The sequence below is a fragment of the Prionailurus viverrinus genome, chromosome B4 (genome assembly GCF_022837055.1).
Source record: "Prionailurus viverrinus isolate Anna chromosome B4, UM_Priviv_1.0, whole genome shotgun sequence".
NCBI classification, from domain to species: domain Eukaryota; kingdom Metazoa; phylum Chordata; class Mammalia; order Carnivora; family Felidae; genus Prionailurus; species Prionailurus viverrinus.
In genome coordinates this window covers 114,008,284-114,029,742 of record NC_062567.1, presented here as the reverse complement: position 1 = coordinate 114,029,742, position 21,459 = coordinate 114,008,284, and the positions used below count along the sequence as shown (strand labels likewise).

Here is a 21,459-nt window from a genome sequence, read left to right as displayed (position 1 = left end):
TCATGAGTAAACCCTAATATAAACTATGGACTTTGCATAATAATGATATATCAATGTAGGTTCATCCACTGTCACAAATGCACCACTCCAGTGGGGGATCCAGTGATAATGGGAGAGGCTGTGCATGTGTAGTGGTAGGGGGTACATGGGAAATCTCTGTACCTTCTGCTTGATTTTGCTATGAACCCCAAGTAAAACTTCTCCAAAACAAAGTGTATTTTTTGAAAATGGTGAATATAGTCCTAGGCAAATTATACCTTAATAAACTTGACTTAGGGGACCCAGGTGGCTCAGTTGGTTAAAGGTCCAACTCTTGAGCTCTGTTTAGGTCTTGATCTCAAGGTCATGAGTTCAAGTCCTGCACTGGACTTAAATACTTAAATTTTTTTTTTTAAAAACTTAACTTAAAACTTTATTGAATTACTTTTAGAACATTGCCAATTGCCCATGGGACTAACTTTTCACACCAATACTCCAGTGTCAAATTAAACACATCTAAAATTAAACACAATACCTTCTCCTTTGCCTACAAATTCCCTCCTCCAATCCCCACCCACTCTCCCTCTCTACTTCACCATTTCAGTGAACAGCACCAACATTGTCACCCATGTTCAAACCTCTAGAATCTACTAATGCCTCTTCTTCCTTCTCCCCAGTTTGAAAGTCTCTTGCATCCTTTGAATTCTGCTTCCACAACCACTATTCCAATGAACCGTTCCTTTCCATTCTCATTTATGCCCACCAATTTAAATCATCATTAACACAAGCCTAAGCTGTTAAGTGCCCTCCAAAATGATTTCCAAGCCTTTCCTGTATATTTCCTCTAGCAACCCTGCATATATATAAAGATTAAATTATTTTTATAACATTCTTCCCTTTTCTTTAACATTTTATCTTTTAAGTAAGCTCTATGCCCAATGTGGGACTTAAACTCACGACCCCGAGGACCAAGAGTCACATGCCCTATGGCCTGAACCAGCCAGGCTCCCCTATAACATTCTTTTAAAAATGCTCCAAGGCTCCTTCAACAAATCATCTCATGTGGCTGGTCTGCACTATTCACTACATCTTGAATACATTCTCAGCATTGTTCTGCCCCAAAGTGGTCTCTTCTGTTTGGTTTCATTCACTCAAGTCCCACTCCTTCCAAAGAGTGTTCCTTCATCATTGAGCCCGTAATTCCATCTCCAAATTCCAATAAGCTTTCAGTGTATCTTTTCCGCTGTTTGTCTCTCCATCCCACTATCAGTTTTTCTTTAGTACAAAGATTCTGAAATACTTTCTATCCTCTCAAACAACTCTCACAATAGATAAGTAGTACTAATCTATTAATTGGTACTACTAATTAGTATGAATTACTACTAATTATTAATTCATTTCAATAATTGCTATTATTGAAACGAATTAGGCAAACAATTCAATTAGAGAAAACCAATACTCCAAAAATTGTCTTTAAAACATTGATGATTTCCAATCCGACAATCAAACTTTTCTCCTTCAATGTCAAGAGATTCACACAACTTTGCAGAGGTGCAATGAAACAAGGAACACTCTTCAAGATTAACATTTTGATATTCTACACAGGCCTACAGCAATCTATAATATAACCTTGAATTTAACATTTTCTTTCTTGCTAAGAGCTCAAAATATGGTCATAATTTGAAGCACAAACCAAGGTAAAATGGACAAGAGATTTGCTTAAGGAAGAGCTAACTATTCCCTTGAACCTTGGCATATTTTCCACCAAATTTTGACTATAAGCTCCTTGAAGACATAGAGTTTATCTTTCTAAAGGAGAGACAACTACTCTGCCTTATCCTAACACAATAATTAAAGTACAGCAAGCTTTTATGTTGCTAAGGATTATAAGGCACAAGCCCAAGTTGGCAGTGCTTGAGGAAGAGCAGCAAGTCACAACGGTACAATTAAGAATGGGAAAATCTCATCTCCCTTTCTGCCAAAAAAGCCTGCAGAATAAGTTCTCTTAGCAAATACTGCCTCCACTGTCTTACTGATAACATCAATTGTTAGAATTCCAAGAGTTTTTGTCTTTAAAGAAATTTTATAGGACCAACATACGGCAAGAAGCTAGGGTTGGGAAATTTGTAATAGAGTTTAGAGGCACTCCATATAGTCTTTGAAAATAAAGAGAGGGAGCTTTCATACAGAGTAAAGGAATAGACTTGGAATCAGGTGCTAGGTTTGAAACTTTTGGTTCTACACATAGCTGTGTCACACTGGGCAAATGACATAACTATTATTTCCTGAAAAGAGCACCTACTTTGCTTGGTTTTGTGAAGGTAAAATGAGAACACATGTGAAAGTATTCTAAGACAGCGCCTTGTACATATTAGTTGCTTAATAAATGTTAGTTGAATAAACAGTCCTTTTATTTCATCTTGATACCCACTACTTGGTATTTTACCAAGTACATTTTTAAAAGTTGAGATCTGTGTTATTTGAGCAGTCATTCAACCTATCCCACTTTTTAAGAGTTACTTATAAATACCTTTTCTTTTTTATCTGTGATATTGAGGCTTTAATGTCAATTAATTAAGTAAAACACCAGAGAGAATCACAAACTATATGGACACAAGCAGATTTTGTTTAAAGAATATCATATTTTCTTGCTTTTCTAACCACAAAAATCAAATTTACCATTTACCTTCATCATCATCATCTCTTTCTTTCTCTTCCAATGCTTGTCTTTCCAATTGTCTTGCTACCTCATCAACTGAGGCTCCTGATTCTTTATCAGGTTCCTGTTGCCCTGCTGATCAAATATAACATAAGTCAAATCTAATAAAGATACTTTCCAATTTGAATATGTTCTAAGGATCCTGGAGAACACACAAGTCCTTTCCCGTCTGATAAGTATTCAGGAGACAAAAACAGAAACGTTATTGTGAACATAATCGAATTTACTTAACAAAAATCTGCCACATCTAAGTAGCATTGTCCATTCAATAAACTATCCATTACACCTTCTTTGTACTAGTAACTAAACAATAAAAGAAAATGTGAGTTGGTCCCTAGCCTTAAGTTGTTTCACTTTTTAAAGTACTTAACAATTTGACTACAGCAAACACTTTATTAACCAAACAGGTACTTAAGATAGGTAGTAAATGCTGAAGGTCTTAGCAAGAGGAGGATTTGTACAAGACACTGGGAACTTCAAATCTTCATGAAGAAGTTGCCAAGCCAGGATGGGTAAAATCAAAACAAATAGGAAAAGATAATTCCATTACTAAAAAACCTAAATTCTTGAACAGCACAAGACCAGCTCCCCCCACCTCACCCAAGTGATTACAAGAATCTAGCTGTAGGAGCAATAGCTGTGTGTATAAAGGGATAGTATTCCCACTTAGCACATACTGAAGTGATATTCTGGCTACTGTAGAGGGTTCATATTGAGAGATACAACTGCTAAAAATATATTAGGGTCAGTCTACTGAACACCTGAATGGACAAACTGAAGAGTTTGGATTTCATCCGAAAGCCAGGAACAGCCGACTTATGTCCAGGGATTAAACTTTCTCTTGAAGTGTCTCAGCACCCACAACTTTCCCTTTTCAACTCCCATTTAATCAAAATTTCATAAAGCTATAGATTAACCCTTTCCAACCTGTCTCAACTTCACCTTCATCACTTGTGGCCTCTCCATTGGTCCCTCAATCTTTGTGTGGCTGATTTTAGAAACAGGTACAACATTTTTTTCCCTAAAATGAAGGACCACGTACAACAAAAACACCGACTTCTCAAAATATTTTAAGTTCCTAACTCATAATGTAATCCAAGTGTAAACTTTCAGCTGTTTTCCTTACCTTACCAATGGATTTAAAGAAGTTCAATTCCAACCCACAGAATATTCTATCTGGACTGCCGGCAAATGGCATCATAATTCACACCTAAAAGCCTTGAAGCTTGGTGATGCTAGGGGATGAGGCAGGTGAAAATTCGCACCACTACCATATATTCTGCAATTACTACTCAGTGACATGAGCGCGTGGGCAAACACACATATACACACACCCAGAAGTGCAGCCGCAACAAAAATCCTTCTGTAAACCAGGAAGGTGGGGGGAGGCGCAGTCAAGGCACTAAGATTTGCCCACTCCTCTCCTATCCTTGACGAAAATATGCTCCAGGTTGCTTCAGCAAAGAGGCGACAGTCCGGGTCAGAACGGATTTTTGAGGAAGGCACACCGCGAGGAGGGTAGTAGAGCTGGGCCCTGTGCACAGCTTCAAGTTCGTTGCACGGTATGTATGGGTGGGAGCTGAGTTCTGGCAATTATAAGGGCCCAGCAACCCCAGAACTACCTCACCACAGGCTGAAGCACCCTTTTCTCCCCCACCCCACCCCCACCAACTCTCTAGTCCCAGCTAAAGAGAAGCCGCCTCCCCCCGGGATTGGGAATCTGTAGTCCGATTTCAACACACACTCAGTCCTGGGAATCAGTCCAGTGCAGTGTTCCGAGTCCCCCAGTCTCTTGTCACCCCTGCCGGGCCTGGGCCGAGCCGTTCGGCAATCCCTGGCGGGGACTGGGAACATACAAAACTCCCTTTACCTGTGGCAGCCCCTTTACTCTTCTTCTTCTTCCGTCTTTTTTTCTTGGCTGCCTCCTCAGCCGTAGAGACAGCTCCCTCTTCTCTGTCGTCTGGATCCAGGTCGCCATTCAGGTGGCTCCCGGAGGACGCTGCCTCCTCCACACCCGCCATGTTGCCCGAGAGAGCGCGAGACAGTGAGACAGGGCAGCGAGGGCCCGCTCCTTCTTCACCCACCCACACGAGCGACGCCGGAAGCTGCTCTCGATGGTAGGAGCGCAGGGAATGCTGGGATGTCGGAGGACTCGACGGCGCGAATCGCGCGCGAAAGGGTGTTGGGCGAGGCTGTGGAGGAGCGCTGGACTGTGGCTGCTGAAGTGCTAGTGGGGCTGCCTCATACACCTTTTTTGTCCCCGGGCATTCCCCGGGCACATTGAATGCCTGTGCTTGCCCAGCCCTCAAGAGAGAGGGACGTCTGTGCTGAAACCGAAAAGTCATATTAGCGGATTTATGAAGCGTGCCGAAAGCGAGAAGAGGGCCCCAAAATGTGTTCACTTGTACACTTTTTTTTTTTTTTTTTTTTAGGACTCAGAAGGACTGCGTTGTTTTTCACAGTTACAGTTCACGACGAGGCTGTCCAAGCACTTACGGTGATGAACCTGCAAAGGAGACTGAAGAGGCGTTTATTATTAGAGAAGGCAAGGGAAAACAGCGTTTCACGGAGGGAGTGATTAACCGCAGAGTGCTGCTAAGGAAGTCAAGTAAGAGGACTGAAAAATGTCAGTTGTATATAGTAACATGGAAGACATTGGTGACCTTTGCAACAGCTACTTAGATAGTGAGAGATGGAAGGCGGACTCCAGAGAGTTGAGGAATGAGAGGGAGGTGAGGAAATAAGAGACTCTCCTCATCCTTCAAATTTCAGCTGAAATGCCACTCCCTCCGAGACTCTTCCTCGGTAATCTAAATCAGGCCCTGCTTTTACAACCTCTCGTTGAATTCTTAACCTTTCATGGCAACTTGTAATTACATAATATGTTTTTAAATTGGTTTATGTCTGTCTCCCCAACTACCTTGGGCTCTGAAGAGAACACCCTGTGTATTTTGTGTTCTGTCACTGGCACCTACCTCTAAGCTAAAGCATAGTCTGAGCTCAGGAAATAGTCATTGTATCAATAGCACTTTAAAAGCTCCAAGTACTTTATTTTCTCATTTTATCCGCTTCTGAGTTGAGGAAATTAGAAAGTTTTGTGAACTTAGGTCACACAGCAAGTGAATAGAATCCAAACAGGCATCAGGCACCAAAAGTTAAATAATTCTGTATTCTGCCTTCCGAATTGAAATTTCAAATCAGTAAACATTTACTGATTGTAGGTTAGAAATAATTTTTCTTGATGGGCAATAAAAAAATGAAGGACAAATCTGTACCCTCAAGAAAGTGTAGCATTCAGTGAGACAAAAATTTAACTAAATAAGAATAAAATAATACTTATGCTAATACTTAAGTCATTTAATTCTTTTCTATTCCAAGCTAATCTATCACAAAGGTGAGGAATTTTAAAACAGTCTAGAAGATATTCAGACTAGGGGCAAGGATGTGACTAGGCTCAGGAGAAATCAAAGCTCACCCTTTTGAGGTGCAAGGCTACTGCAGAAGATTTTTTAACATCCTTATAAGTAATACTGCTACGTCAAAATGCCTCCAAATTTTTTTTGTAAATCTTCCCGGTTTTTCTGTAAATTCTGGGAATACTTGTACTGTGGCTACTATCTCAGACCCAGTTGAGGAGACACAGGATCCTGGAGGACAGAAACTGTAGGGCTGATAAATGAATTTTCACAAAGGGGTGCTGGTATAGGTTGACAGAATTATCAACGTCAAAATAAAATTTGTTCACTTAAAAAAATAAGCTACTAAAATGCAATAAGACAAAATACTGTTTCTTTGTTGGAAAGGGATTGTACTCTACTTCTCCCCCTTTTTTTCCTGAAAAGAAGCAAGAAAACTAAACTTCAAGGTAGTTGTATAAAAACAATATATATCTCAACAGTATGGTAGTCGATATTTGTTGGATGATTGTTTTCCAGGAAATTCCAGAGTTTGAGATAACTGAGTAAGTACTTAAAATAATAGCCTGTTACACTCCTTATTTCCATCATTTTTCTTCATTTAGTTTCTCTACAAGAGGAAATTGAATAGGATAAAGGAATGAGAAATGTTGAAATCTCAAAGAATCTAAGAGAACTAAAAATCTAAGTAAATAATGTAACTCAATACCAGTACAGGCTAAAATATTTTTCCTAGCTGGCTACATGAAGTAATTTTGTCTCAGATGGCTAACTAGATAAGCAGATAAAAATGTATTTTTTCCTTAGGGAGATACTTTTCCATTTATAAGGTCAATGCATTATAATAAGACATATTTTTTAAAGATTTTTAAGTAATCTCTATACCTAACATGGGGCTCAAATTCACAACCTTGAAGTCAAGATTCACATGGTCTACTGACTGAGCCATCCAGGTGCCTGGATACAATAAGACATATTTATTATTTTGTCCAGAAATGTATTTTTTGCTAAGAAAACCTCGATTCAAAAAATGGACATTTTTAGCCCCAGTCTTACTTTTTATTTTGAAGTCCTTGATAGTGGTATGGCTTTGAACAAGTCACTTAATTTCTCCAAATTGCACTTCTCTTACTTGTGTTAACTAACATTAACATTAACATACGTTTCCTTATTTCTAAAATGAGTATAATAATAGTACTGCATAGAATATGGAAATTAAATTTCAATATGGAGAGAAAGCACTCATGGTAGCACAGTGTCTTACACAATAGTGATAAATGTTAGCTAACTTTACTGTTAGTAAGCCATGCTCCTAGAAATTTTACATTTGTCTGGATCATTTGATGGCCTAGATATCCTAAGGCACTCTTATGTTTTATTGACCTCTGGCAATGGGTTAGCAAGAAATATATTAGGAAAAAAATTGAGAAGGCTTGATTTCTTAATGTTAAGGGTAAGGATATTTTTTTCATATCTTTATGTTTAAAACGTGATATAACTCTTTAAAAATCTATAGATGACATGGCATATACATGCATATGCCGTGTGTGTGTGTGTATATATATATATATATATGTATATATATATATACACACACACACATGCCAGTCTCCAAGTGCAGTCACATAGAGGTTAGGGCTTCAACATGTGAATTTGGGGGGGGAACAAAATTCAGATCATAACACAGACATTGCCAAATGCCTTCTTATAGAAGGGTGCAGGGAGTTATTCCCAGCTGAGAGCCACTGGCATAAAGGCATGAAAGAATATGGAATGTTTATGGTAAGTTCTTGCTGAGGAGTAAATTACAACTAGATTGTAAAGGGCCTTTTATGTTACCCTAGAGGATAGCTTGTATTGTAAGGCCTGAAGGTGATATGTCACAGGGATGTTAAAGTTTATTATTTTAGAAAAAAGTCTAAAATAGAAAGCCATAATAGACATGTCAATAACATGTAAATAAAATGATTACTATGTGCCATTAAAAGCCAGAAAAGGATATGCATGTAGATTATATGGATAAATTTAAATGGTTATGTAACACAGAGATTTTCAAGCTAGCTAAAGATCACTGTGATGGCGGTCTAAATTCTAGAGCAATGGTTGCCATCCAATAAACGGTTTCATTTAAAAAGCCAAATAGGGGTCGGCTAAGTGTCTGACTCTTGATTTCTGCTTAGGTCACGATCTCATGGTTTGTGAGATCAAGCCTGTCAGGCTGTGAACTCACAGCACAGAGCCTGGTTGGCATTCTCTTTCTTCCCTCTCTCTCTGGCCCTCCCTGGCTCACACACTTGTTCTTTCTCACTCTCTTTCAAAATAAATAAACTTAAAAAATAAAATAAAAATGCAAATATATTTAAAGAACTGTTTTCAACGAGGGTATGGTACTTTCTATTTTTTGAAGTTGAATAGTCTTTTAAATTACTATGAAATGGTAGTGAGAGTAGATGATGATGTTGGGTTTTGTGCCCTGACAAAATTTTTAAAAAAAGAAAACCATACTATGTCAGTTCTCAAAACCATTTTTTAGACTTTTCTGAACAGTGAGATCTCTAAGTCTAATGGCCTCTATTCTAAAGAAAACATTGGAAATGACAGAGCCTTGTAGTAGAGGAGACTTGCTAAGATGTTATTGTTGATAACAGTATTGATAAGAACTTACAGAAGGCTGTTGGGGGGCAAGAGAGGAGAGGTTGGATTGCAGAAACATTTTGAACATAGATTTAAAAGAACTTAATGGTCCATTAAATGTGGAGAGGTAGAAGTTGAGGATCACACCCAGGTTTCTGGCTTGGGTTCCTGGGTGGATAGTGGTACCACTCTCTCAGATAGGGAATAAAGGAGGAGGAGGAGGTTTTGTAGGAGTTGGAGGGGAAGATAAGCATTGGGCATTTTAAGTTTGAGATGCCTGCAGAGCACCCAGACAAAGATATCTAGTAGTCAGTTAGAAATATGGGTCTGGAGATATAGACATGTGAGTTATTAGGACTTGGGTAGAAGGCTATGAATGAGGTAATTCAGGGAGAAGAGAACAGGACCCAAAACAACAACCCAGAAGGACACTAATGTTTGAGGATTTTGTTTACAACAAACAAGAGTGGAAAATTCTGTTAAAAAAAGTACAAAGAAATAATAGGACAAGAAGGAGAAAATGCTTTAGAGAATAATCACATAGAAATAAGGAGAAAAAAAGGGTTTACAGAATAAAAGTTTGGTCAACTATATCAACTGCTGAAGAAAGATTAAGTAGTATGAAGTCTCAAACTAGAGCATTGATTTTAGCTATCAGGAGGCTACTGGTAACTTTAGTGACAGCAATTTTGTTAGCACCAAAAGAGGGATCCTCACAAGAGATTGGGATGCACTATCCTGAACGCCAGCTCAAAGAGCAAAGGATCCTTTATCCCAAACTTACTTTATTAGTGACTCTTGCAGTGTTCTCTTTTGTTCTAGAGAGAGTGTTTCTTGAAATTACATGTGGCTCTGTTGCCACGTACTCTGGTATAATTCCTTTCCTATTTTAGTTCTGTCCAACAACATCCTAGGTTACCTTTTGTCTTCAAACATATTATTATCTCTTTTTGTAACTGGAGAATAGATACTTAATAATAGAACTTTACCTTCCCCATAATCTCTATGTAGCATCCATGTATTTAGGCTGAACTTTGGGAAAGACATATATGGTTCCAAGAAATATTCCTATGGCCAAAATGTCAGGAGTATCATTACCTACCTGGAAGTTTCAAGTGTTTATTAGTCAGGGATACATAGGAATCAAAATTAAGAGTTCATAAACGAAAGATAAAAACTACATGAAATACTGGAGGACAAATGACAGTACCATTCATAGACTCCCTCTTCCCATCTCTCCTGATCATGGTTCCCTACTACTTGTAAAAGAACTGAGGGTTATTTTAGTGTTGAAGATCAAGGTGGGCTGAGTTGAACTAGGAATATATTGTGAATGAGGTTGTAACGAGCCCTCATGATTAGGATTAGTATTCTTATAAAAGAGGCTCCAAAGAGGTCCCTTGCCCCTTCCACTATGTGAGGACACAGCTGTCTATAAACCAGGAAGCTGGACCTCACCAGACACAGAATCAGACAACTTGAAATTGTCTTATTTGGTTGATTTTGATTTTTTTTTTCTCTTTTGCTTCAGTTTGGATGGTTTCATTGCTATGCCTTCAAGGTTACTTTTATAGTGTCTAATTCTGATGAAGCTTATCTGGTTACCTTTTCATTTCAGATACTATTTTCTTCAGTTCTAGAATTTCCATTTTGTTCTTTTTTTATAGTTTCCATTTCTCTATTGAGATTTTCTATTTGTTGCCTTACTACATTTATGTTTTCCTTTAAATATTTAAACACATAATAGCTACTTTTAAGTCCTTATCCCCTATTTTCGTCATCTCTTTCATTTCTGAATTTACAATTTTTTCTCCTGGTCGAGAGTCACATTTTCCAATTCTCATGTCTTGTAATTTGCTATCTTAGGCTAGAAACTACAGACACTACTCTGAAAGACTTTTATTCTCTTTCATGGTGGAGTATTGAATATTGCTAAAATAGTTAATTTACTTGCATCTCAGTGTGATACTTTCAAGGTTTGCTTTTAAGTTTTGTTTTTAGAGCTAGAGTACCCCTTACTCTAGGACACCAGTGTTCAATACGAAATCCACTAACCACATAAGGCTGTTAAATAATTGAAATGTGACTAGTCAAAATTGAAGTGTGCTGTAAGTGTAAAATGAACACTGAATTTCAAAGACTTAGTATGAAAAAGATTGTAAACTATCTCATTAATAATTTTCTGTGTTGAAATGATCATTTTTGGACATATTGGGTAAAATATTTTATTTACATTAATTTTGTTTACTTTTTTACTTTTTTTCCAAGAGGTTACTAGAAAAAGTTTAAATAACGTTTATGTTATTATATTTTTCATGAAGTATGCTACTGTAGTGCTAGTTTAACCCCATTCATAAAACCTAGGCTTTCTGGGATGTCTACTAAATTTCTCAGATAGTTAAATAGACCTTTCCACTGTGGTTGGTTGGAACACCAACATCTCCCATTCCTGTTCAACCTCTGATCATTGTTCAACCCATAGTTTCTCCATAGTTGTTCTCTTCCTAATAGTTGCCCTTTGCCTAGTCTTGCAGAGTCTTTTCCTGTGCAGACTTATCTGTGCAACTTCCTTCTCAATGATATCTGGTCTCCATCTCCTCAGCTCAGATACACCACCATGCTTTATTTGGCCTTTCCAGTGGAAAGTGCCCCCAGACAAAAGCCACTGCAATCCTGAAGCTTGTTCATTTGTTTCTCTTTTGTAGGGATAATAGTTCTGTGTTTCCTATTGATCAATGTCTAAAAACATTTATTTTGCCTAGTTTGATGGTTGTTTTTGGTGGAAAGTCTTATATCCAGTATCAGTTGCTTTATCATGATTGAAAGTAGAATTCTTTATTATGATCTTTCATTTTCATGTTGGACATTTTCCTTACATGTCTGAAGGGTGTTGCTTAGTGTTCGTATTTTACAATAATGCAGTGGGAGAACTGTGACTTCTATGTCCATGGGCAGAGCTTTGCCAACTGGGAAGTTTTGCTTTAATGTGAATGGATGAAAAAACTAACCATAGACATTGGATGCCTGTAATGGACACTGTTGGAAGTCTACCCAGAATTCATTTTCGTTTTTTCCTTGCTAACATAACCCTGCTTTTGGTCAGTTGTCTTTGCCTAACCATGTGCCTGACCAGATGAATGTATCCTCCAGGGTACACCCTGATTGGGCTAAGCTAATACACAACAATTCTGATCCTTCCTGTGACTTGTTTAGGAAGGACATGTGTCACAATTTTGGTCAATGAGACATGAAGAAAAACCATTGAATGGTAGAAGATATTTGTAAATGATATATTAAATAAGGGACTAATATCCAAAATATATAAAGAACTATACAACTCAACACCAAAAAAACAAACAATCCGATTAAGAAATAGAGGATCTGAATAGATATTTTCCCAAAGCAGATACACAGGTGGTCAACAGACACATGAAAAGATGCTCAACATCACGAATATCAAGAAAATGCAAATCAAAACCGCAGTGAAATACTACCTTACACCTATCAGAATTGCTAAAATAAAAAACACAATAAAAAACAAGTGTTGGCAAGGATGTGGAGAAAAAGGAACTCTCCTGCACTGTTGGTGGGAATGTAAACTGATACAACCACTGTGGGAAACAGTATGGAGGATCCCCAAAAAATTAAAAATAGAAATACCATATGATCCAGTAATTCCCCTACTTGGTATTTACCCAAAGAAAATGAAAACACCAATTCAAAAAGATGTATACACCCTTATGTTTATTGCAGTAGTATTTAAAATAGCCAAGATATGTGGCACGAAAACAGACACTCAGATCAATGGAACAGAACAGAGAACCCAGAAATCGACCCACAAATGTATGGCCAACTAATCTTTGACAAAGCAGGAAAGAACATCCAATGGAATAAAGACAGTCTCTTCAGCAAATGGTCCTGGGAAGACTGGATCACTTTCTTAAACCTTACACAAAAATAAACTCAAAATGGGTGAAAGACCTATTTGTAAGAAAGGAAACCATAAAAATCCTAGAGGAGAAAGGTAAAAACCTCGTTGATCTCGGCCACAGCAACTTCTTACTCAACACGTCTCCAGAGGCAAGGGAAACAAAAGCAAAACTGAAGTATTGGGACCTCATCAAAATGAAAAGCTTCTACACAGAGAAGGAAACAATCAGCAAAACAGTATGGAAAGGAATGGGAGAAGATATTTGCAAATGACATATCACATAAAGGGTTAGTATCCAAAATCTATAAAGAATTTATCAAACTCAACACCCAAAAAACAAGTAATCCAGTGAAGAAATGGGCAAAAGACATGAATAGACACTTCTCCAAAGAAGACATCCAGATGGCCAACCAACACATGAAAAAATGCTCAACATCACTCATCATTAGGGAAATACAAATCAAAACCATATTGGATACCACCTCACACCTGTCAGAATGACTAACATTAACAACTCAGGCAACAACAGATGTTGGTGAGGATGTGGAGAAAGAGGATCTCTTTTGCATCGCTGGTGGGAATGCAAGCTGGTGCAGCCACTCTGGAAAATAGTATGAAGATTCCTCAAAAAAATTAAAAATAGAACTACCCTATGACCCAGCAATTGCACTACTAAGTATTTATCCAAAGGATACAGGTGTGCTATTTCGAAGGGGCACATGCACCCCAATGTTAATAGCAGTGCTATCAACAATAGCCAAAGTATAGAAAGAGCCCAGATGTCCATCGGCAGATGAATGGATAAAGAAAATGTGGTATATATATACAATGGAGTATTACTTGGCAATCAAAAAGAATGAAGTCTTGCCATTTGCAACTACGTGGATGGAACTGGAGGGTATTATGCTATGTGAAATTAGTCAGTCAGAGAAAGACAAATATCATATGACTTCACTCATATGAGGACTTTAAGACACAGAGCAGTTGAACACAAGGTAAGGGAAGCAAAAATAATATAAAAACAGGGAGGGGGACAAAACATAAATGACTCTTAAATATAGAGAACAAGCAAAGGGTTGCTTGTAGGGGTTGTGGGAGGGGGTGATGGGCTAAATGGGTAAGGGGCATTAAAGAATCTACACCTGAAATCTTTGTTGTACTATATGGTAACTAACTTGGATGTAAATTTTAAAATTAAATAATTAACTAAAAAAAAGTGATGTTAAAAAATAAATAAAATAGCCAAGATATGGAAGCAACCTAAATGTTTATTGACATATGTGTATACACACACACACACATACACACATACACATGCAGTGGAATGTGATGCAGCCACAAAAAGGATGAGATCTTGCCATTTGCAACAACATGGATGGACCTGGAGGATATTAAACTAAGCGAAATAAGTCAGACTGAGAAAAAGAAATACCATATGATTTCACTCATATGTAGAATCTAAAAAACAAAGCAAATGAATAAACAGAACAAACTGAAGGTTGCCAGAGGGAAGGCGGGTGGAAGGAATGGCCAAAATGGGTGAAGAGGAGTGGGAGATACAGGCTTCCAGTTATGAAATTAATCAGTTCTGGGAATGAAAGGTATAGCGGCACATGGCTGGCTTGATCACTGGAGCATGCAATTCTTGATCTTGAGGTTGTAAGTTCAAGTCTCAATCGGAAGTAGAGATTACTTAAAAATAAAATCTTTAAAAAATTTAAAGATTTTTTTTTCAACGTTTATTTATTTTTGGGACAGAGACAGAGCATGAACGGGGGAGGGGCAGAGACAGAGGGAGACACAGAATCGGAAACAGGCTCCAGGCTCTGAGCCATCAGCCCAGAGCCCGACGCGGGGCTCGAACTCACGGACCGCGAGATCGTGACCTGGCTGAAGTCGGACGCTTAACCGACTGCGCCACCCAGGCGCCCCAAAAAATTTAAAAAAATAAAAGGGTACAGTATAGGGAATACATATTGTCAATGATATTGTAATAGCATTGTATGGTGACAGATGGCAGCTACACTTGTGGTGAGCACAGCATAATGTATAAAGATGTTGAATCACTATGTTGTACACCTAGAAGTAATGTAACATTGTCAGCTATGCTCAAAAAAAATTTTTTAAGTTTATTTACTTATTAGAGAAAGAGAGAAAAAGAGGAGAGAGAATCCTAAGCAGGCTCTGTCATATGATATGTCATATGTCATATGAATAATGCTACTATGTTGTTAGTGCAGAGCCCGAGGCATGGCTTGAACCCGCGAACTGCGAGATCACGACCTGAGCTGAAACCAAGAGTCGGACACTTAACTGACTGAGCCACCCGGGTGCCTCTCAAAAAAATTTTTAATATAAATATATAGTAAATAAATAAATAAAAATTTTAAAACGAAAAACCCATTGAGAACATCTGGAAAACGTTTCCTAAGTTAAAAAAAAACACAAAAGAAAATATGGTCCCTTCTTTTAGGTGTTTTCAAAGCTGAAAATGATCCTTGGGGATGAAATCTGAAGAACACAGAACAGAAAGATGGGATGATGCTGGATCCTTGGTGATGTCATTCAGCCACTGAATTGGAATCCATAGGCTACTTATTCTACCTCCAAACATATGAGATACCATATTTCTGTGTTGTTAAATTTCCGGTAATTATAAATAAAGACATTCTAACTTTATATAAATTCCAGAATGTAGACGACTTGGTGCTCAACTGGCTCTCTTAATCCAGAAATTCCAAGTTTACATTTCCAGTGACTGAGGATAACCAAAATAAAAGACATGAATGGAATCAGTTGGTCTTGAAGTTCTGAACGGAACTCTGGTACAAAGTTATTTTGGAGTCAGAACCAACAGATCTCTAATATTCCTTGGGTCTGAAAATTGCAGCAACTGGTGAGACAGAAGGTTGGTACTTTTTAAGGCACTCAGATATTTTTGAGGGCTTGAACTTTGGAATTTGATATCTTTAGGTTGTTATGGGTAGAAGTTGGAACTGGCAGAGACTTTTGGGTACTCTTTTTTTAAAAATGGTAATTTACATGTCACAGATTCATCATTTTAAGGATATAATTCTGTAGTTTTTAATATATTACTACTATTTAATTATAGAATATTTTTCACCCATCAATTAATAGACATTTATGTTGTTGCTATTTTTTAGCTATTATGAATAATGCTACTATGAACATTCCTGTACAAGTTTTGGTGTGGACATATATGTTTTCATTTCTCTTGGATATATATCTAGGAGTACAAGTGCTGAGTCATATGGGATAATTCTATGTTCAACATTTTGATGAACTACCAGACTATTTTCAAAAGCAACTGCAGCATTATATAGTCCTACCAGCTATGTATGAGGTTTCTAATTTCTCCATATGTTGTCAACACTTATTATTGTCTTTTTTTAAACTATAATCATCCCAATAGGTATGTAGTGGTTTTGATTGTAATTTAGCTAATTACTAATGATGGTGAGCATCTTTTCATGTGTTATGGGCTATTTGCATATATTCTTTGGAGAAATGTTTTTCCAAATCTTTGGTCCATTTTTAAATTGAGTCATTCATCTTTTGTCTTTTTGTTGAATTTAAGAGTTCTTTATATATTCTAGATACTAGATTCTTATTACATAGGGTATGCTTTGCAATTATTTTTCCCATTCTCTGATTCATTTTGATTTTTTAGAGTTTGTTTGTTTTGAGAGAGAGAGAGAGCACATGTGTGCATAGGAGGGACAAAGAGAGGGGAGAGAGAGAATCCCAAGCAGACTCCACACTATCAGAGCAGAGCCAGTGTAGGGTGAGATGATGACCTGAGCTGAAATTAGGAGTCAGATACTTAATCTACTGAGCCACCCAGGCACCCCTTGAATTGATTTTTGTATATGGTGTGATGTAGGGATCTAATTTCATTCTTTTGTATGTAGATATCCAGTTGTCTCATTACCATGTGCTGAAAAGACTATTCTTTCTTTCATTGAATTATTGTGGCACCTTTGCCAAAAATTAATTAACAATAGATGTGAGGGCTTATTTCTAGACTCAGTTCTAATTCATTGATCAACTGCAGTTGACCTTTGAACAACACTGGGGGTAAGGGCAGTGACCCCCGACACAACTGAAAATCCACCTACAACTTTTTACTCCTCAAAGCTTAACTAATAGCCTACTATTGACCTGAAGCCTTATCAATAACATAAATAATTGATCAATACTTATTTTGTAGGTTGTATATATTATATACTATATTCTTACAATAAAGTAAGCTAGAGAAAAGAAAATGTTATTAAGAAAATCATAAGGAGAAAATACATTTATGAGGGCACCTGGGTAGCTAAGTTGGTTAAGCATCCAACTCTTGGTTTTGGCTCAGGTCATGATCTCACTGTTCATGAATTCGAGCCCCACATTGGTCTCTGTGCTGGCAGCATGGAGCCTGCTTGGGATTCTGTCTCTCTGCCCCTCCCCTGCTAGCTTGCTGTCTCTCAAAAATCGATAAATAAACGTTAAGAAAAAGAAGAAAATACATTTATAGTACTATAAAATCTCTGCATTATAAGTAGACTCATACAGTTCAAACCCATGCTGTTCAAGGGTCAACTGTAGCATGCTTGACCACAATTTGTGTTTTTATAAAGCAAATTAACTAATAATTATTAAATGAGAGACTGATATCAGCATAGCATGGAATTTGTCATCCTCAAATTTTCATACTTGATTTTTCTAGTGAAAGGAGGCCACAGCAGAGGTAATAGAATTGTAACCTTTATTAGGGTGGGAAAAGGCCTTCAGCTCAGCTGCGACACAGGCAAGAAATCTTTCAACTCTTAAAAAAAATAAAAAATAAAAAATGAGCACTAGTACCCAGGATGCCTCCCCAGAAAGGTACTCTCACACATTGTAGCAGGTTTCACTTCTCTCTGTGCATGCCTTAAAGCAACCCCACTGGCAAGGAGCTCTACTTCATCTACATTATTTCAGTACCCATCAGTTTGAATTTCTACTCTTAACATTTTTAAAAAAATATATCCCTGAAGCAGCTTCTGCTATAAGCGCCTGCCAGGGTCGTTTAAGTTTCTCCTCAGGTGCCAATTACTGGCGTGTGATTTTTTTGTGCTCTGGTTCCAAAGTAGCATGGATTTTAAGTGGTGCACCATAACCCTGTTTTTCCCATAAGCCCTATTATTTCTAGTGCAAAATATTGCAAGACATAAGGTTTCTCATGAATGTACATAACATGTTACAACATAAATGCCTGTATTTTTACATTTTAACCAAGGATTTTTGAGATACTGGATTCACTTAAAGTAGAATCTTCAGCTACAGTGGCAGGACAATGAGATGGAGATGTGTAGATAAATAGGAGTTTTGCTGTCCTTCACATCTTCATTTTAAAGACATTCTCCTACTTAAAGGATGGGCTAATCCAATCTGGGCCTCTGAAATTTTTCTTTATTAATAATAGTAATAGCTAATGATCCTCAGTCCATCCCATTTCCCAGTCCATTGATGTTGTTGCTGCTACTCAGTCCTCCACTGTGTGCTCCTTCATCCTTCTACTACAAATCCATTAGGCCAGTTAGCTATGGTTTAGCCAGCCCCAGACTCCCTCCCACTGCCCCCAGTCACAAGTGGGTTTTCACAGCCTACTAGGTAAAATGTGTCCTCTTAGTCCATGCTTCCCAAACTTAGGCATTTTTCAGAATCACCTGGAGGGCTTGTTCAACCACCGGTTCTTAGATGCCACCTCTGGAGATTCTGATACGCTATACATGAGGTCTGAGTGAGGATTGGCATTTCTAACAAGGTCCCAGGTGATCCTGAGGCCCCGCCTCCAGAGGCCATATTTTGAATGGCATTGCTATAAATGGCCCTGTCATCAGCAGTGTTAATTATCTTAACCAGTTCCTTCCCTGTCAAACCTTTTTCCCTGGCCATTGCATTGGCACAGCCATTCACAACCAGGGGCAGTTTTGATCCCCAAGAGATATTTGACAATGTCAGGGAACACTTTTTGTTGCCATAACTGGGAGGGTATGCTACTGGTGTCTAGTAGGTAGACACCAGAGATGCTGCTAAACATCTTACAATGTTCAAGGTAGCTTCTTACCACAAAGAATTATATGGCCCAAAATGTCAGTAGTGCCCAGGTGAAGATACTTGGCAGGGATGTGCTATTGCTTTGTTTGCCCATAGCATGCAATCCTTCTGATTGCATCTATGTCAAGTTGATAGCCTATGAAGCAAAGATAGAGATAAAAGAACAGTTGCATTTCCCACCCCAAATTTTTTTACATTTCATTGAAAATACAACATCTAAACTTTCAAAGTGTAAAGTGCTTTGAAAAATCACCTTTATAGGTGACATGAAGACATGATAACTTGTCTTCAGAGTTCTAATTTCTCCTTCTTAGGTCTCATGGCAGAATGGAAGACTTTACTGAAGCCAAATCTTTGGATATTGGGCCCATCTATTTCTTTGATCAGGTAATAATATACCTCAGTCTCATCAAATTGTAGTTTGCATTTCTAAAAATAATTAGCTTTGGACCAGTATTTTTCTCTGCTTTTTAATCAGAAAGTTTTCTTTCATTTTAGATGAAACCAAAAAGGAAAATATGGGAAAAAAGAGAACATGAAGGCCATTTCCCCCATTTGAGATACACCTCAAGAGCTATTTATAGGTAAAATATTTGGAATTACTCTTCAATTGCTGGGATCACTTTACATTTTCAAAGAGTTATAGGTGCTCAGGACCAGTGCTTCCTATTCCCCGTCCCTTAAGAAACTATATCAAGGAATTTCCTATTTCAAAGCTGACCATGAAGCCAATCAGAGAACTTTATTTTAGCTAGATCAGTGATTAATTGAAGCATAATTGGTCATATCTGACCAGTCACTCTGTTTGCCGCTTTCCACACAAACCCAGCCTCAGTTTTGCTTTACAGGGTTTGTACTAGATGTACCCTTTGGTTTCTGCATTGCTTACTTTCTGTTCCTTTTTCTTTTTTAAGTTTATTTATTTTGAGAGAGAGAGCAGGGGAGGGGCAGACAGAGAGGGAGAGAGAAAATCCCTATCATGCTCCTTACTGGTAGCACAGAGCCCCACATCGGCTCACAAACAATGAGATCGTGACCTAAGCTGGTATCAGGAGTCAGATGCTTAACCAACTGAGCCACCCAGGGACCCTTCTTCCTGTTCCTTTTCATATTTTACTTAAATATTACCTTTTTGATGAGACTTTTCTTGATTATCCTATTTCAAATTTCTACCCTGTCCTCACTTTGGCATTCCCTATTCTTCTTCCTAACTTTCCTCATGCATTTATCACTTTCTATAACATTATAAATGTCATTCCTATTTCTTTGTTTGCTCTCCCTCCCCTTGTGAGAGTATCAGGTCAATAGGGAAGGATTTTTTTAAATCTACTTGATCACTTATCTATTCCCAGTCCTAAAAGCAATGCTTAACACACAGAATGGGCTTAATACAGATTTGTGTCCGCCCTTAAATATAAATGAAATGATGGAACTAGTCATTTCACAATGTTTTTTACCCGCTAATTACTACAGTTTTTTAACTTGGAAATTAAAATACTCCAACTCATCTTAGAACATGTATCACAAGGTTGTATAAGGTTAAAAGCTGTCAGTTATACCAGTGAGTTCTTGAGCAGGGGCAACTTTGCCCCACAAGGGGCATTTGGCAATATCTGAAGACATTTGTGGTTGCCATAACTAAGGATGCAACACTAAACATCCTACAATGCACAGGACTGCCCTCCACAACAGAGAATTATCTGGTCCAAATTGTCAATAGGGCCAGGGTTGAGAAACCATAGTATACTCTCATGTGGTAGAGTTTGTTTGTTTGTTTGTTTGTTTGTTTGTTTGTTGTTTTGAGCCTGCTATAACTTTTCTCAAGACCACTGCAAGTTGCTGCTCTTTTCAGAAGTCTATTGTCTTTTTATTTCCGACTCTTTCTGTTTGAAAAACAATTCGACATAACTTGGTTATTTTACATTCACAAGTAGTTGGCTTATAATTGGCACTCAGTAAATGAGTTCAGGTTGTCATAGGGGCAATAAGTAGGTCTGTTTATCATAAAGCTCCAGGGCTTTATTGGCTGCCCAGCTTTCTTATTTGATGCATGTCTTAAGCATTGCTTCTGTTCATTCCAATTAGAAACACCCTGTTTCTTCCACTGGCTATCCTACTGCTGCCACTGTACCAGGAGTAAAATCCACACTTTTAACCATGAGCTGCAAGTCCTTCTGTCATTTCCTCTCCTACCTGCCCTCTGACTTCCTGCCTGTCACTTGCTCCCCAGACATTATGGCCTATCTATTCTTTTAACAACCAAGGCCACCTGCTTTTGGTTCTTTGCATCTGCTGTACACTCTCCTTTGAATGTTTTCTGCCATATTATTTTATGCTTGGCTCTTCCTCCTCATTATTCTAGTTTCATTGCAAATGCCACCTCAGAAAGGCCATCCCTGATCTCCCAATCCAAGGAAGCCAAACATACACCACCCCCGTCACTCTATTACAGTGTCTTGTTTTATTTTCCTTACTGCAGTTATCACTATCTGTAATTTTCATTGCCTTCCTTTCTCTCTCCCCTCCTTCTTCCTCCTTTCATTTTTCCTTCCTGTCTTCCCCATTAAGGTCCATGAGGTAGAGTTCCATTCTCTTTGCCATGTCTCTCTAGCGCCTAGAACTGTGCTGATGAATATTTCTTGAATGAGTGAGTCATTTCTTCATATGTGCTGTTC

At 38.0% G+C, this 21,459-nt stretch overlaps 2 protein-coding genes across 6 annotated transcripts in view; one reads left to right on the top strand and one right to left on the bottom strand.

Annotated features, from left to right (window-relative positions):
• Positions 1-4,796, bottom strand: part of METAP2 (methionyl aminopeptidase 2) — a 29,059-nt gene extending 24,263 nt beyond the window's left edge. The window contains exons 1-2 of one of the 3 annotated variants that reach the window (XM_047867414.1): positions 4,569-4,796; positions 2,666-2,773 (exon numbers count right to left, since the gene is read on the bottom strand). In XM_047867414.1, the coding sequence (XP_047723370.1) occupies positions 2,666-2,773; positions 4,569-4,719 (259 nt within the window). In that variant the 5' untranslated portion in view covers positions 4,720-4,796. The remainder of the gene's footprint in view (positions 1-2,665; positions 2,774-4,568) is intronic. The other 2 variants (XM_047867415.1, XM_047867416.1) reach the window with 2 other exon arrangements.
• Positions 1-21,459, top strand: part of LOC125170709 (uncharacterized protein C3orf20 homolog) — a 136,340-nt gene that overhangs the window by 6,598 nt on the left and 108,283 nt on the right. Inside the window, exons 1-4 of one of the 3 annotated variants that reach the window (XM_047867395.1) lie at positions 4,872-5,306; positions 15,153-15,587; positions 19,099-19,171; positions 19,283-19,368. In XM_047867395.1, the coding sequence (XP_047723351.1) occupies positions 19,112-19,171; positions 19,283-19,368 (146 nt within the window). In that variant the 5' untranslated portion in view covers positions 4,872-5,306; positions 15,153-15,587; positions 19,099-19,111. Of the gene's footprint in view, positions 1-4,871; positions 5,431-15,152; positions 15,588-19,098; positions 19,172-19,282; positions 19,369-21,459 lie in introns of those variants that run through there. The other 2 variants (XM_047867394.1, XM_047867396.1) reach the window with 2 other exon arrangements.